Consider the following 14,111-nt stretch of genomic DNA (forward strand, 5'->3'; position numbering starts at 1 on the left):
AATGAGAAGTGGTCTAATTAGGACACACTGCGTGTGGACTACGGTTGTGCAGGAGCATTAAAAAACGTATGATTACTTCCTAGAATATGGTGCATTATTATTGATTAGATTGACTAATTGATTAGTAAGTAGTCAGAGGTTGGGTCTTTTGCTCAACCTCAAACAGCTACATTCCAATCAATAATATACTGTATTTATATAAAAATATATAACCCTGACAGGATGCACTCTGCACAATAGTTACACTTACTTTTGATCATTTACATTTTTCTGTTAATACTTCTGTGCTTTTACTGTACTTTTTAGTGATATTTTGACTGTGGGTCCTTTTTTTATATGTATTTTTTTTTTTCAAAACAGTATTTTTACAGTTGAGTATTGTGTTACGTTGCTTTTACTTAGGTAGAGCTATTAATACTTCTTTCCCCACTGATGACGAGTAGTCGACATTTGTGCGAGGCCCCCTGTAGCTGTGGGGGAGCTTGACAAAGAGTCTGTGTTAAAGACGGGGGGGGGAGCATTTACCGGGCAGCAGAGGTCTAAGAAAACAACACGGCTGAGATGCATTATGGGAAATGTAGGATCCAGCTTTTAAAAAAACAAAAAAACAAACAAAAAAAACTTAGCCCATACTGGATATCTTCACTTGCTGCTTATTAAAATCTAATACTTAGTCGCTGGAGTGCGTTTTTAAAGATGGGCTTGTTTACGATGTGTTCATTTTCAGGTATCCTACCCAGTGTAGCGACCAGAATTTAACCTGTGATTGGCCAGTACCTACTTCGTGGACTTCCCTGCTAAATTTCAGCTATGTATTTATGCCTGCTATTGATGACAGTTGGGACTGTCTAGTTCTCAGGGGTGTACTTAAGTCTGATGAAATACTGAGTCACTGTGTGTTACATAAGTTCATAATGTTCTGTTTGGCACTCAGTGGAAATGACTCCAGGGTAATGCGTCAGCTACAATAAACGCCAGATTAAAGCTAATCTTGGCCATCACGTAGACCAGATTTATGTGATTATTTTCTACGACGTCGTTTCTGCAGCGACACGTTTGCAGGATTGTCACCGTGCCAGGGAGCACATGTGGCACTCCGGCACACTGCGTCTCTAGTCACAGCGGTGTCCCCTGGAAACGTCCTCGACAGATGCACAGAGCTGCTGCCGAGCCGTGCGTTCGAAAAAATTTCGTCCGATTGTAAAACATCGGCTAAATGCTTCAGTGGAAGCGTGCGGAAGTTAAGGCAGTAAACAAGTGTTAGTCATGAGGCCGAGGAAGTGTTTGCTACCCGCACACAAGAGCCCACGGATCAAGAGTTCAATGGCAATGTATTCTTAGAAACAGGAAGCCTGCAATACATCCACTGGTCTAATTTCCACTGAGGTAAATAAGGGGAGGTGGGATTTGTCAGACGGCGTTTGTGATAAGTAAACAACAGAAACATCTTTGCTGAGAGCTTTCACTGGTACGTGCTCCAAGACGGGTTTTTCCGCATTCGTTTTTTTTTAAATCCGTTTTAAGCGAAACGTGTGCCTTCACGCAAATCATGCGAGAAATACGGCCCCATCTCTGATGCTGATGTAACAGGATGCATACTCAAACGTGTGGTTTCGGTCCCGTAAAACATGTCGGTCGTTTCGTGTTCTGCAGAACATACCAAGGAAGGGCACATGCTCGTGATTACTGCGGTGATGCTGAAAGCGCTGTCCAAAACTGCAGATACCGGAGTCCTTAGTGGACTGAGGCCATGACTATGACAGGCTTGTAAATATTACTTCCAACGATAAACGGTCATGCACAGTGCACACATGCTTTCGATCATCATGTGTTCTTTGCCGATGTACGCATTTGCCAACTGAAAGAAAGAAAGAAAGGTGGCATGTTAAGTGATTTCACAGCTTCTCTGTTTTGAGCTTGATAAATGATACATTGAAAGGATGGATATAGCGCTTTTCCTTTGGGATTTCCTAATTGTACCTGTTCGCATATATGTTTTGGACGAGGAACAGACACTAAAAACGCCCTGCTTTGTCTGGAAACACTATTCATTTCAGTGGGAAACATTTTCTGAGGTCAGACAAGGAAATCCCGCCCTCAATTAAATATGTGGGGGGAAAAAGATACAATTACATATTTTCTTCCCTTTGTCTTTGATGAGAATTAAAAAGAACGATTTTAAATCTGCACCATTTAGAAAAAAACACCCAGAAATAGACTGTAATGGGAATAAAACACATATGTTGCGACTCTTTGTACTCAATCACGATTAAAAACACCTTATCTTTTATTTACAGCGTTAATGCTTCAGTCTAAACAAGCATCATCAAGATTTTACGACAAAACTATGGTACGAAAATGACGAGACTGCGATCCAACCTGTGACTGAAATAACCTCGGAAAACGCACATCTGTGACACTGGGAAAATATATCTGTTATAAAATATTGTCGTTCCATTTGCTGAAGAAGGCAGTAGAATAAGGCTGAAAGCTCAAGAAAAAGCTAGTGAGTGAACCTTGAATTTACAGTATTTTAATACAGATATGTATATATATGTATTTGTCAGATGTCAGATGCTACTTCCGCGTCCGGACCGATTTTGGTGCACTCACAGATAAAATCTCGCCGGCTGTCAGCCTGCGCTGCCGGATAACGGCCAGAATCTGCCCAGGTGCTGTACGTAGGCCAAACTCGGGCCGAGGACCTAGGGTGTAACTTGGGCCGCGAGTATTCAGCGGCTTAATTTTGCTCTCAAACGAGTGTGTTTCCCGAAATTTCAAACTATTGCTTTAAGAAACGAACGCCACCAATCAGACAATTAGAGCCACGACCACGTGGCACATACAGCATGTAGCTATGTCCAGTGTAACATACGGTAAATATCAGACGTCTTACCCATCACTGAGCACATCCGGCTTGTATTTAGGGTTTCTTTAATGGCAGAAATTCAACACCTGTGATATTGGGAGTTTTTTCTTCTATCACCAAAAATCAGTGCAGAAATCACTGTAGAAATCACGTAATCACCCAGTCTTGTAAATTGTATTATGAACAGCCGAAATAGTCTGTGATTGCAAAGAGAGAAAGACAATCCTTACAGCAAGCTTTTCAGCAAGTTTTAATTCAAAGTTCAGTGATGCACGTTTAAAGGAATAGTTCAAAATTTGGGTAATAATGCTTATTCACTGTCTCGCAATGTCCTCGTCTTACTCTAGACAGACTAGCTTTTGGTGATTTATAACTGCAGATGAGACTAGTGTGTATTTCCTGTCTCTGAAGGCCGAAACCAGCAGCTCTTCACTCCTCAGGGGTCCTGACAGGAATGGATACTTCTCATCTCTAACCGGAGGTGACAGACGTTATCGTTATCACACACACTGCAGAAGTAGGGGAGGTTGATGGCAGTAGTGGTGCTAGTGTAATAATTATCAATGTAAAAGTGGTCAGATCGGGGAATCAGTACAAGTCAGATCCTGCTGAACGCGTTTCCTGGACACCAAAACCTTTCATCAATTCATCTTAAAACATGTCACGTGAAAACTGTGCTCTTCATACTTTATGATCAAACAAGCTGTGGTGTGTGGACTTGACTACATGACAAGACTTACAATGATATGTTCATAACTGACTGGAAAAATATACAAAGTACACTAATGGAAAACTAAATACAATGTAGTAATTCATATTTTGTGCCTTGATATGTGTCATATTCACACACAATCAAACGTATGTACAAACACATGCACTTTTCCCTCCCTGTTCCCTCTCACAATCATCTCTCCAGCATTTTGGAATAATCAGATATGAAATGAAAAACAGTGAGCCTAACGGATCATTAACTTAAAAGGTACTGTAGCTATTGCTAAGCCAGACAGTGGAAGCTTATGTTTCTGAAAAATGTCGTATTGTGAACCTCATTATTTGTTTAACGTAGCGAAGAAGAACATGACACATAAATAGAAAACTCGATTCGAAGGTGGCTAAAGCAGAAATGGAAGTCTTTATGGAGGCCAATCTCTGCCAGTGTAATAACAAAACAAAAAAAGATTCTCATTATAATGAGAAACTTTCTCGAAATAGTGACTTAGTATCTCAAAATAATGAGAGACTTTCTCATTATTTTGAGATACTAAGTCATTATCTTGGGCTTCCATAGCATTTAGCATTGCGAGCTAGCTGTTTGTTTCTTATTTTTGCGTCAGTAACTGTACTTTTACTTGTTTGTTGTTTTTTTTTTTGTTTTTTTTTTACATGTCCATTTTTGTATAGTACTAACCACTGCTAACCACAGAAATCATGGCACTTCGTTCCCTCACTTTCTCGGAGGCACGACGTGGGTCTCTAGGCGGAAACAGGCTGACTGCCCATTTTTTGGTCAACCCTCTTTGTTATCCGAGCTTGGCGTCTAGCCAGCTCCAAACGTATGCGCCTCCGACCCTGCCCGATAATGTCTGCATTAACCAAAGAGATTACTTCTGCTCACAAAAGAAGTTCTACCACAGAGTTATGTGCCGCAAAATGCCCAGGCAACCATAACTTCTCTCTATGCTAGATCGTGACCGTCAGCTCAACAGAACAGCTCCTTGCTCACCAAGGGCTCCTCAAGTTTATTCCACACGATTCAAAAAAAGCATTAATTCCTTGTGTTAATGCTATATATTGAGGTTGGCTGATTCGTGGGGTTTTCCACTTGTTCGGCAACAGCCGCCTCGAATATTCGTGGGATCTTTGGTCTGAAGCTCCTTCTCTTTTGCTAATATTTGTGAGAAAAAGTAGAAAAAACAAAAAAAGACTAAAATGTGTGAGTTTTTTTTTTTTTTTAGCTGGGAGATGGAAAAATGTCAAAAGTACTCAGTTGCCATGAACAGTAGCATAACTCCGAAAACAACTTCAACATCAATCTTCGTAACATCTCTGGGAGGAGTCAAAAAAAAAAAAGTAAGCGCCGAGGGCCACCTTCACACGAAAGGGCTTTCCGATCTAAATATGTCCGAGTAGCTCTTGCCGTTCATGTGCTCGGTGTGGCTTTCGATGCTGTAGCAGCGGTGGACCTCCGTGAGCGACGATGCCACGTAGGAGGCCGAGCGGAAGAAGTCGGTGTTGGCGAACGTGCCGGCGAACTGCATCCGCTTCTGATTCCAGTGTCTCCGCAGAACGCTCTGGACCTAAACGAAAAAAAGAGACACAATAAGGATGTAAAAAGGATGGAACATGGCCTACTAAAAAACTAATTCAGGGCTTTTTTGTCTCTCACACTGAGAATTACTGCATCCAAGGTTTTGCTCGTCCAGGAAAACCGAGTCAGGACGGTAATATAAGTACAGGCTCTTTGCAGTAATTATGGTAATATGACATTAAGATACGGTAAAATGTTACATAGCACTGAAAAAGAAACTATTAAGTTTGGCACGTTGTTGTAGTTTAATTGGGGTGAGAGGCCAATGGGTTCATTTTCTCTGGAGTAGCAAGTTCAAAATCCAATCTTGAAATATGTCGACAGTAATATTATGCTGAATAAAGCAAATTACTCACCTCCCCGTTGAAGAAGCAGAATATTGTAGAAACCAAGAGACCCTGCGTGTGGGGGGGGGGGGGACAAAAAGAGATTCTTGAGAAAACACAAAGGAGGGGAAATCCTTTAAGCTCAAACAGCTGCAGAGGTCCACAATGTCTCATGTTCATGCTCCTATCCTGAAAATATTTGTTATTTTAAACCACCATTGCAACATTACCGAGGATATTTCCGCAAGGATCAAGTCTATACTTAGAGAGGAGCTTTTAATAATACAATTTTCAATTTGGTTTAATTGAATAATGCAAAACAGGTGTTTTTCTTCTCTCCTCTTCTTTTTGTGCTCAGCATTTGCCCAAATGATCTGATGTAAGTGCGGCCACTCCTCGTACGTGTGTACTGACCTGGTAATGCATGAGGATTTCCATGATGTACAGGTAAATCTCAAAGACCCATTGTTCCTGGGGCTTGTAGGGGAGCAGGACAAACTGGATGCCGAGCAGCGGGATGAGGATGAGAGTGGCCCTCACAGCCCTCATGTAGAGGCTGGACTCGGCCTGGTGCGTCACTCTCAGCTTGGTGATGAGAACCCGAACGATGTTCAGCAGGAAGAAAAGGTTCACCTGGAGTCAGGAAGGAAAAAACAGGAAATCAAAAAATGCCAGACGTAAAGGACATGCTTGCTTTAGTAAATATAATAGATGCAGATTTACAACATAACACAGGGGCGAACGGAGTAAAGCGTTTGAGCAGCCGAGTCAGTCACATGTCCTGAACCCAACTGACAACGAATTTCACTTTCTCCATGACCAGGCTGAAGGTAAAAAGCAGCCAAAACAAGCGAGAGGTGAGAGTGGCTGCATACCTGACCTGGCGAGATTGTCACCGGGGAAGTACGGCAAGTCTCCAGTCTTGGCTATGAAGTCCCAAGTCGAGGTTCTGATCTTGTTTGTTTCGGGTCTCTATTATTGTGCATCCACAAACTTACGGCCCACTTTCTAGCTTTTCTCTAGGAGCTTTCAACTGCACATTATGGCCCTCAGCAGATGGAGACCGCTCAGTGGTCTGCCTCAGCGTGGAACTTCGGTCATGCCATAGCCGGTGGCTTCTTACTACATTGCATGTTTATTTTCCCCCAGAGTCATGACATAACACACCCAACTATTGTTCACTGTGGTTCTAGATCATCAGTAAAAAGTCTGGTTTTCCCACAGGAGCTCAGTGCTTACCACCAGTGCAGCACAGATGGGGCCATGGATGATGTACAGCAAGGACGTGTCTGAGCTGACCCAACATCTGTGAAAGCATGGATCAGATCATCACTTTATGGCAGAACTAGGTGGAAATATTTGACTTAGGGTCACGTGTGGACGTGAAGACCGAGAAGACTCACTTGTCGTTGTAGTAGCAGTGTCGGGCTATTGAATGTATCACTGCTGGCACGAGCGGAAAACCTGCAAAGTCAAGTCGGATCGTTGTGTGACATTTGGGTGTACGACAGTGAAATGTGTACAGTGAAATATTTACATAAAGCCTTACTTACCCCAGCCCAGCAGATAATACCATATGAGATGCTGCTTTTCTGCAAACACAGCCACAACAATGAGAGTGTGCAGGTAGATTCCCTCACAAAGCATCCAGAAGTAGTTACAGCTCAGCAGATACAGGTGGATGAACATGAGAAGCTTACAGCTCACCTGGGAAGGAAAAGGCAATATGAGCATCGTGTCTTTTCTTAAAAACTTAAATGGCCAGCAGATATCGGATTTAGCGTGAAATGCAGAGGGTCGAAGCGCTCACAGAATCGTTGTACGTGTGTCCCTGTTTTTTCACCACTGTGGTCAGCCAGACGACGGTGATGACTGAGTTCAGCACGAACGAGAGAAAGAGGTTTTTGTGGAGTGTTATTCTCTGGCAGCTCAGACTCCTGAGGGCAGCAGAAGAGGAGAGACACATTAAAAGACACGTTCTGGCATTTTCTTAGCTCGATCTGGTCATTTTTTTGCAAAGTGAGCCGTGGATTTGCCATGAAATTAAACATCTATAAAGAAAGCTGTGCTACACTTACTTAAAATGGAAGAATATTCCTAATGATATGAGCAAAGACACCAGAGACAGTCCGTGACCAATCATAACCAAGTAGAAGTGAGTCATCGCCACCTGCAACAAAATGAATATAGCGTCGCATTTGTTCTGCAGATACACAGACAATTAAGCTGCTGTAGTTTCCACATGTTCTTCTTTATTGTATCAGTTTGTTGGTTCCCACTCACATCCCTGTGATGTGTAGTGTTGGCTCTGCAGTTCGTGAAGTTCGTCCATGTCCTGTTGCTCTCCGGGTGGCGTCCCCAATCGCCCGTGTCTGTGCAGACTTTGGATGCCACCGCTGTTAACAAATTTTTGATTAGTGGAGGGGAAAGTAAAACCTGCTGCGAGGACAAAAAAAAAAATTCTCTCTCTTTTTAATTTGAATATGTTAATGATTTGAGGTTGCATTTTAAAAAAAAAAAAAATTCTATCAACTGTGTGATTCTGTTTGTGTAACACAACCAAACAAATCCTGCCGATCTAAATGGCTTACATTAAATGAATAGTTCAACATTTTGGGAAACATGTTCTAAACACTTACATGAAGCCAGAGTGCAAGTTAGCCTAGCGTAGTCAAAGGACTGGATGCTAGCCTGGCTCTCTAGTCCATAACTCTACCTAAAACTACAAATTATTATTTCTGTTTTCACACTAACTTCAATTTTACATTTCTGTTTCAGTGCGAATTAAACAAAAAAGGTGCTAACCAGTAAGCTTTAGAGGTGTTGGAAGGTTTTTGGTTTTTTTTGGAGAGAGACAGGCTAGTTGCTTTCCCCTGCCTCTGGTCTTTATGCTAAGTTAAGCTAACCACGTCCCGCCTAGCTTCAACGCACAGACATGAGGTTGGCACTGATCTTCTCGTCAAACTCTCAGAGAGAAAACAATTCAACATATTTCCCAAAGTGTCCATAAGTCCATAATCAGGAAGCCAGGTTAAATAGTTTTGTTTAAAAATCATCCACAGACAAGACATTTAGCTTTAAAAACACACAGAAATTCAACTTAAAGAAGTTGTCATCGCAGATATTTTCTACTTTAAGCTTGTAAAATGTCCAAAATGTTTGTTACTGAATAGGCAGAAATCAAGCAGGGCAGAGAAATTCACCATGAGGGTCAAAATCTGTAAAGTAGTCTGGACAGCTCTGCTCTGTTGTGAGGCCAGCTTCGGTTTCATCCCAACACAGCCATCCGTCCCACGTTGTGTTGCACACCGGCCCTGCTGACGGCAAAGGATGCACACAGTAACACAACAGAGTGAGTGGATGTCGCTATGCAGTGAACAAAAGAAAAAAAAACAACTGTATTCCACTGAGCCGCCACAGCCTTTGACATGTACTCTTCACCTATTGGTTTGGATGTACGGTAAGACTCCTTTATGATCCGCTGGAAACATTCGTACTGGGCCGTGGTGATTTGGACTTGATGTTCGTTCCGACTGTTCACGGGTTCCTTGTACTCATCTTCGGGGCTGGCCACCACCAGCAGCTGAGATTAATGAAGTACGACATGTAATCACACACAGATGCACATGTATAAAAAAATGAGAATGATGCAACTGTCCAAATAAATAACTAGCTCTAACAAACAATAATTTCATTAAAGAAAGCACATGATATCAACCGTTTTAATGCAGTTTTTTTGATTAGAGTCCATCTATAGCAATTGTGACAAATTCCAGTCTTATTTAAAGGGGCACTCCACCAATTTTACACGTCACAGGAAGTAGAATAATGTCCACTGTGGCTCGGCGGGCGCTAAAAGTCTGACAAATATTACACAGGTGGCATCAAGACGTGGACAGTTGGTACAAATCAGGACCTAAATGTCAGGGTGTTTCGGGATTTTCCGCATCAAATTTGATCAATTTTGAAACAAAGGAACTGAAACAACTAAAGAAACATAATAATAAAATAAAAATAATAAATATCAGAATTATCTTTATTTGACCAAAAAGTAAATTATTACAAATGCTGAATAGGAATCTGTTGTCGTTAACATTGATACTGTGTAGCAACAGATCCGACTGTGGATTACATGGTAGTTATTTTTGGTTTGGAAATTTTTTTTTTGTGCAATTTTTGCAATTTTTGCTCTGATGAAATTGCCTCAAAACTCGCTGAATGATGTCAAGAAGAAAGAATGAATGGTGAAGTTATACAAACATGCAGGAACATACAGTACAAGGCTGCCATTCCTGAATGTTCACACGGTGAAAGCAGCACATTTGTGGCTAAAAACTGCAGATGCAGATCGTAGATTTCAGACGCAGCTGTTACCTTATCGCAGGAGCACAACACCAGAAGAAACATGACGCAGTTCACATCCATCTGTGCTCTGGTCTTCATGGTTAGTTTGCAGATAAGAAAAACAAAGAGTGGAATTCCGTATCAATACGTTGTCATCTGTTTCTGTACATGAAAACATACACAAACGAGACGCACATTGATGACTCGCACGTAGAACCAAACACTGAGCATGGCTACAGTGCCGAAAGCCCATCGGACTAGATGTTATTTTTATGTTTCGCTGGATGTTATTTTTACACGATTTGGAGGAACAGGTAAAAATTTCAGCACTATCCCAAATAGTTTTCCCCCCAGAGCTCAATAAGAATAATACTTCCTGAGTTGCAGCAGCTGCTAACATGATTTTGCACTGGCTGTGTTGACAGGAGCTGGACTCGACCTGTAGTTCACGTGCTCTGCACTATCATCACCCACACAATCTGAAATGTAATATTTATTCAGTATTTTTGTACATTATAGTCTAATTTTTCATCTCTTTTAATCTTTATGTTTAGATATTGACAATGTTTTACTTAACATGACTAATTTTAACACTTCTAAGATGCTAGCATGCTGTGTGAAAGAGGCTAAAATGGCATTGTAACCTTTTATTTATTTTTTTTAATTTTTTACAGCCTCAGCTTCTGTGCCATGCGTGAATTTTATTTTTGTGTTTGACTCGATGAAAGGAAAACAACTACAACTAGTTACTGAAACAAAAATATAACTCAGTTCTACTTTAAAACTTTTTCAAAAATTATTCAAAAAAATGTCCAGCTCTTTAACCTCTGCCCCATTAAAGTCATGTTAACAAAACCAAGAGTAAGTCTGTGTCTCCAAGCCCATGTTTTTAATTTGTAATGGCAGGTCTCTCGTTTTTGTACATTGGGGTTACAGACACGGCCTTTCGCTTCCTCTGCTCTCCACAGCTTCCTTCCCGCATGCTTATTATGCATGTTGAGCAAATTTAACCAAGGTGTAGCCAAAAGATGTCAACATGGCAAATACAGTAGGACCATGTGCTGCAAACTTCATATGCAAACTAAATGCCTCATATGCTGATCCAAAAGTCAAGCGGTCACTGCGGGGTGTGCGACATATACAAGCGGCGACTCACTCACGCAGTCCAGTAACACACATTAGGTGGAAACACCTAACGAAAAGTGTGGAAAACTGTGAGTTACACGTTTCTAGTAGACGGATCGCGTCCGGCTCTGACCGAAGAGGCGTGAGGGTCACTGCAGCAAGAGTTGTGGTGACGGAGTTGATCTAGGTACCAACACTCAGCAGTGATATTGTCTGAATTTAATTATATTTACTACTTTCTGATCAGAGAACTTTTAAGACGTGTAGCTGGACTAAAAGGATTAAATATTGGCGTAGGTCGGGGCAGACGGCCGTCCACCGTGAGCCCGGTTCTGTTCAAGGTATCTACCTGTTCAAAGGGAGTTTTGGCTCATGGGGGAATGTTGTGTCTCTGTAAATGTAACTATAAAGAGAACGGTCTAGACCTGCTGTATGTGAAAAGCGCCCTGAGATAACCTCCATTGTGATTTGGCGCTATATAAATAAAACTGAATTGTAGGCTGTTAGAATTTACATTGTTTTTTCTAAATTTTAAATAAATCTATTTAATGTTTTTAATGGGGACAAGTATATCTCACATTTATATTGCATATCACATACCCAGGCATTTATAGCCCACGCTGGCTGGCAACACCAGATCCCATAAAGGCTTTTATACAAATAGAAACAACTAATCAAGGTAAGATAGCAAAACTCAAACAGTCCAACAATAAAATACCCCAAAAAACTTGATCAGCATTTCTTTTACATGACTGATCCTTTAGTTTGAAATTGATTTTAAAGTGACTGGTGATCCACTTTGAGTGCAGTGCAGCAGTCTGGGTAGGGAGTTCCACATATTGATCCCCAACAAAGAAAGAAAGACATCTGTCCAAAAAAAGGCTTCACAAAAGGGCACCTTACAATGACCACATACAGTAGATGCACCCCAAGTTACTGATTTGGAAACCCCGAAAGGTTTCACCGACTCCCTGAGCACTGTAGGAGCTAGGCCACTTAAGCATCTAAGGATAAGTTTAATATCAACAAACGTAACAAAATGATTAAAACTTGAGAATAGCAGCGGTGAAATCTTATCGGCTTCAAATGCAAAATTTTAACTGCACAATTATACATCGCCTTAAGAGGCCTAAATATTGTAGAGCATGCTTGTGACCGAGATGCTGCCCATTAAAACATAATAAAGAAAAAGCCTGTTGCTCATAATGAAATAATGTGAAAAAGATGATGGAATTCAAAAAACTTTGAAGCATAGAATTGCAAACAGTCGCCGATGATGGGTGCAATGTGTCCAATGCACCCACAGTGTGTTAAAGCAGAGTCCACGGAAGAGTGATGTGATTTCCATGTATCTCTATCATCCCCATATTTCTGCAAAAAAATCTTTAAAGTGCCGCTGTTCCATTACTCTTAAAGCATAATCATACTATCTTCTAAAAACTTATTGTAAATCACTTTGTATCCTTCACAAAGTTGAAATCTTTCTCACTTTGCAGTCATATTCCAAAATCCGGTGCTTCTCATTTGGATTAAAAAAACAGTTTATTTCATAGTGACATTGACCAACAAACTTTATTCATTTCTAGCTGTGCATTCAGGAAGTCTTAGTCAGCTTGTATGATGAATATCTTCTTGAACGCAGCACGCAACACACAGTATATCTCTCCGATGACCTACAAAGACTTTTAATAACTCGTAGTGAAGTTACTCCCTTATTGTGTGGGCCTTCTGTGTCAGAACACGGGGATTTACACACTTTTCCATGAAAAGTACCCTTTCACAGAAACACATTGATCTAGGAGATGCCTTCTCACCACTTCTGCTCTTTTTCGTTAGGTGAGACAGAGCTGCAAGTGGGATGAGCATATTCATCATATCGTAAAAATGATTTTGCTTCTTAGTGGCTTGAAGAAATCTGTAAATGTAGGAACTGTCACAAACTATCTCGAAATCATTCTCTCTACTTTACGTCTTGATTGCCTGGAGACCTAAATATATAATGTTTTAATGTGAAAAACCGTCATTTATCAAGATCTGAGGGTGATCACTGTTTAATACTCATTTAAAGAGGCAGGTATGTATCGAGGAAATCACTTTTAAACAACAACTCTCTGATTTATAATACAATAACAGAGTTTTGCTTTTTTCCAGCTGCTCTCTTGACCTTTAAAATATTTTAAAATATATTTCGACCCATTTTTTGTTTCCCTTCCACCTAAAACCGTAACGTGCATATGTGCGATTGCGTGCCCTGCAACAAATAGCCTCAAGTATAAAGTCTCTAGGTCAATACGGCACTCAAAAATAAACATTTAACCAGTTTTCAGTACCATAACCACTTGAATAGTAATCATATAGGCTACTTGCTGGAAAACCGTATTAAAGAAACTTACCTTTGCAGGAGAAGAAAAAAAAAAAGATAAAACACAGTGACTGCCAGTTCTTGAAGAGTAATCCTTCAGTCTGAGAGTTTACCTTTTGAAGGAAAAGAAAAGCCAATGTAACTGTGCTGTCTTTGTGATTTCTTCGAGAGTAGTCCTTCAGCGTGTGTGTTTCGCTCCAGAGTCAGAGGCAACACTGAGCTGTCCTGATAAAAACTGACTGGGGCTGTGGGTGACATCACAGGCTTGTCTTTTGTAGAGCCACACAGAGGGACTTCCCCACAGTGTAATGGGCATTAATAAGTGTTAAAATTATTGATAACCATCAAATTGATCATTCATATTATGTATAATATGTAATGCAAAGTCAACTTTATTGCACTTTCAATTATCGTTAGGGTCTGAGCAAAGCAAAGTAACTGACTGACTTTATTGCATAGAGTGCAAACTGTATCTCAGTGTGCTTACATAGCTCTTCTGCTTCTTTAAATGTAAGTTCCCCTTTTAACTTTCATATTTGGACAGAATTATGATGTGAGTGTTGGCAAGTAAGTAAGAAAAAAAGGAAAACAAAAGTGCAGGATTTTAACAGAGATAGAAGAACCATGAATGGATGATACATTTTCTGCGTTGCATTGTTTTTGCAGTGCATTGAGTATTTTTTTCGACACTGAGCCTGCAGCATTAAAGCATGAAACCGTCAAGTCGTGAAAGTGCTTAGGGCCTGAGTTCTTGCAAATCATTAGCAACCTAAACCT

The 14,111-nt window shown here is 40.7% G+C and overlaps 1 protein-coding gene across 2 annotated transcripts; it reads right to left on the reverse strand.

Moving 5' to 3' along the window:
* Positions 1–2,784: 2,784 nt before the first annotated feature.
* LOC120798300 (calcitonin gene-related peptide type 1 receptor-like) lies at positions 2,785–13,529 on the reverse strand. 2 transcript variants are annotated; one of them, XM_040142510.1, is made up of 13 exons: positions 13,366–13,529; positions 9,878–9,940; positions 8,945–9,086; positions 8,707–8,817; positions 7,787–7,899; positions 7,582–7,673; positions 7,314–7,440; positions 7,057–7,210; positions 6,907–6,967; positions 6,743–6,809; positions 5,918–6,136; positions 5,534–5,575; positions 2,785–5,166 (listed from the first exon to the last, which is right to left on the reverse strand). In XM_040142510.1, exons 2-13 carry the CDS (start codon positions 9,926–9,928, stop codon positions 4,960–4,962), a joined length of 1,386 nt encoding a protein of 461 aa, XP_039998444.1. In that variant the 5' UTR covers positions 9,929–9,940; positions 13,366–13,529; the 3' UTR covers positions 2,785–4,959. The 2 variants fall into 2 exon arrangements, with proteins under 2 accessions (XP_039998444.1, XP_039998443.1); XM_040142509.1 differs by lacking the exon at positions 13,366–13,529 and having other exon boundaries at positions 9,878–9,946.
* Between the last annotated feature and the right edge of the window lie 582 nt (positions 13,530–14,111).

The sequence above is a fragment of the Xiphias gladius genome, chromosome 13, assembly GCF_016859285.1.
Source record: "Xiphias gladius isolate SHS-SW01 ecotype Sanya breed wild chromosome 13, ASM1685928v1, whole genome shotgun sequence".
Lineage (NCBI taxonomy): Eukaryota > Metazoa > Chordata > Actinopteri > Istiophoriformes > Xiphiidae > Xiphias > Xiphias gladius.

Excerpts from the sequence above, each read along its gene's own strand:
- LOC120798300 (XM_040142509.1), bottom strand. The coding sequence starts at position 9,946 with ATGAAGACCAGAGCACAGATGGATGTGAACTGCGTCATGTTTCTTCTG. Across the intron at positions 7,900-8,706 it reads TACAGATTTTGACCCTCATG|CGGTGGCATCCAAAGTCTGC; the intron begins GTGAATTTCTCT and ends ATTTGTTAACAG. Across the intron at positions 5,576-5,917 it reads AAATCCTCATGCATTACCAG|GGTCTCTTGGTTTCTACAAT; the intron begins GTCAGTACACAC and ends CCCCACACGCAG.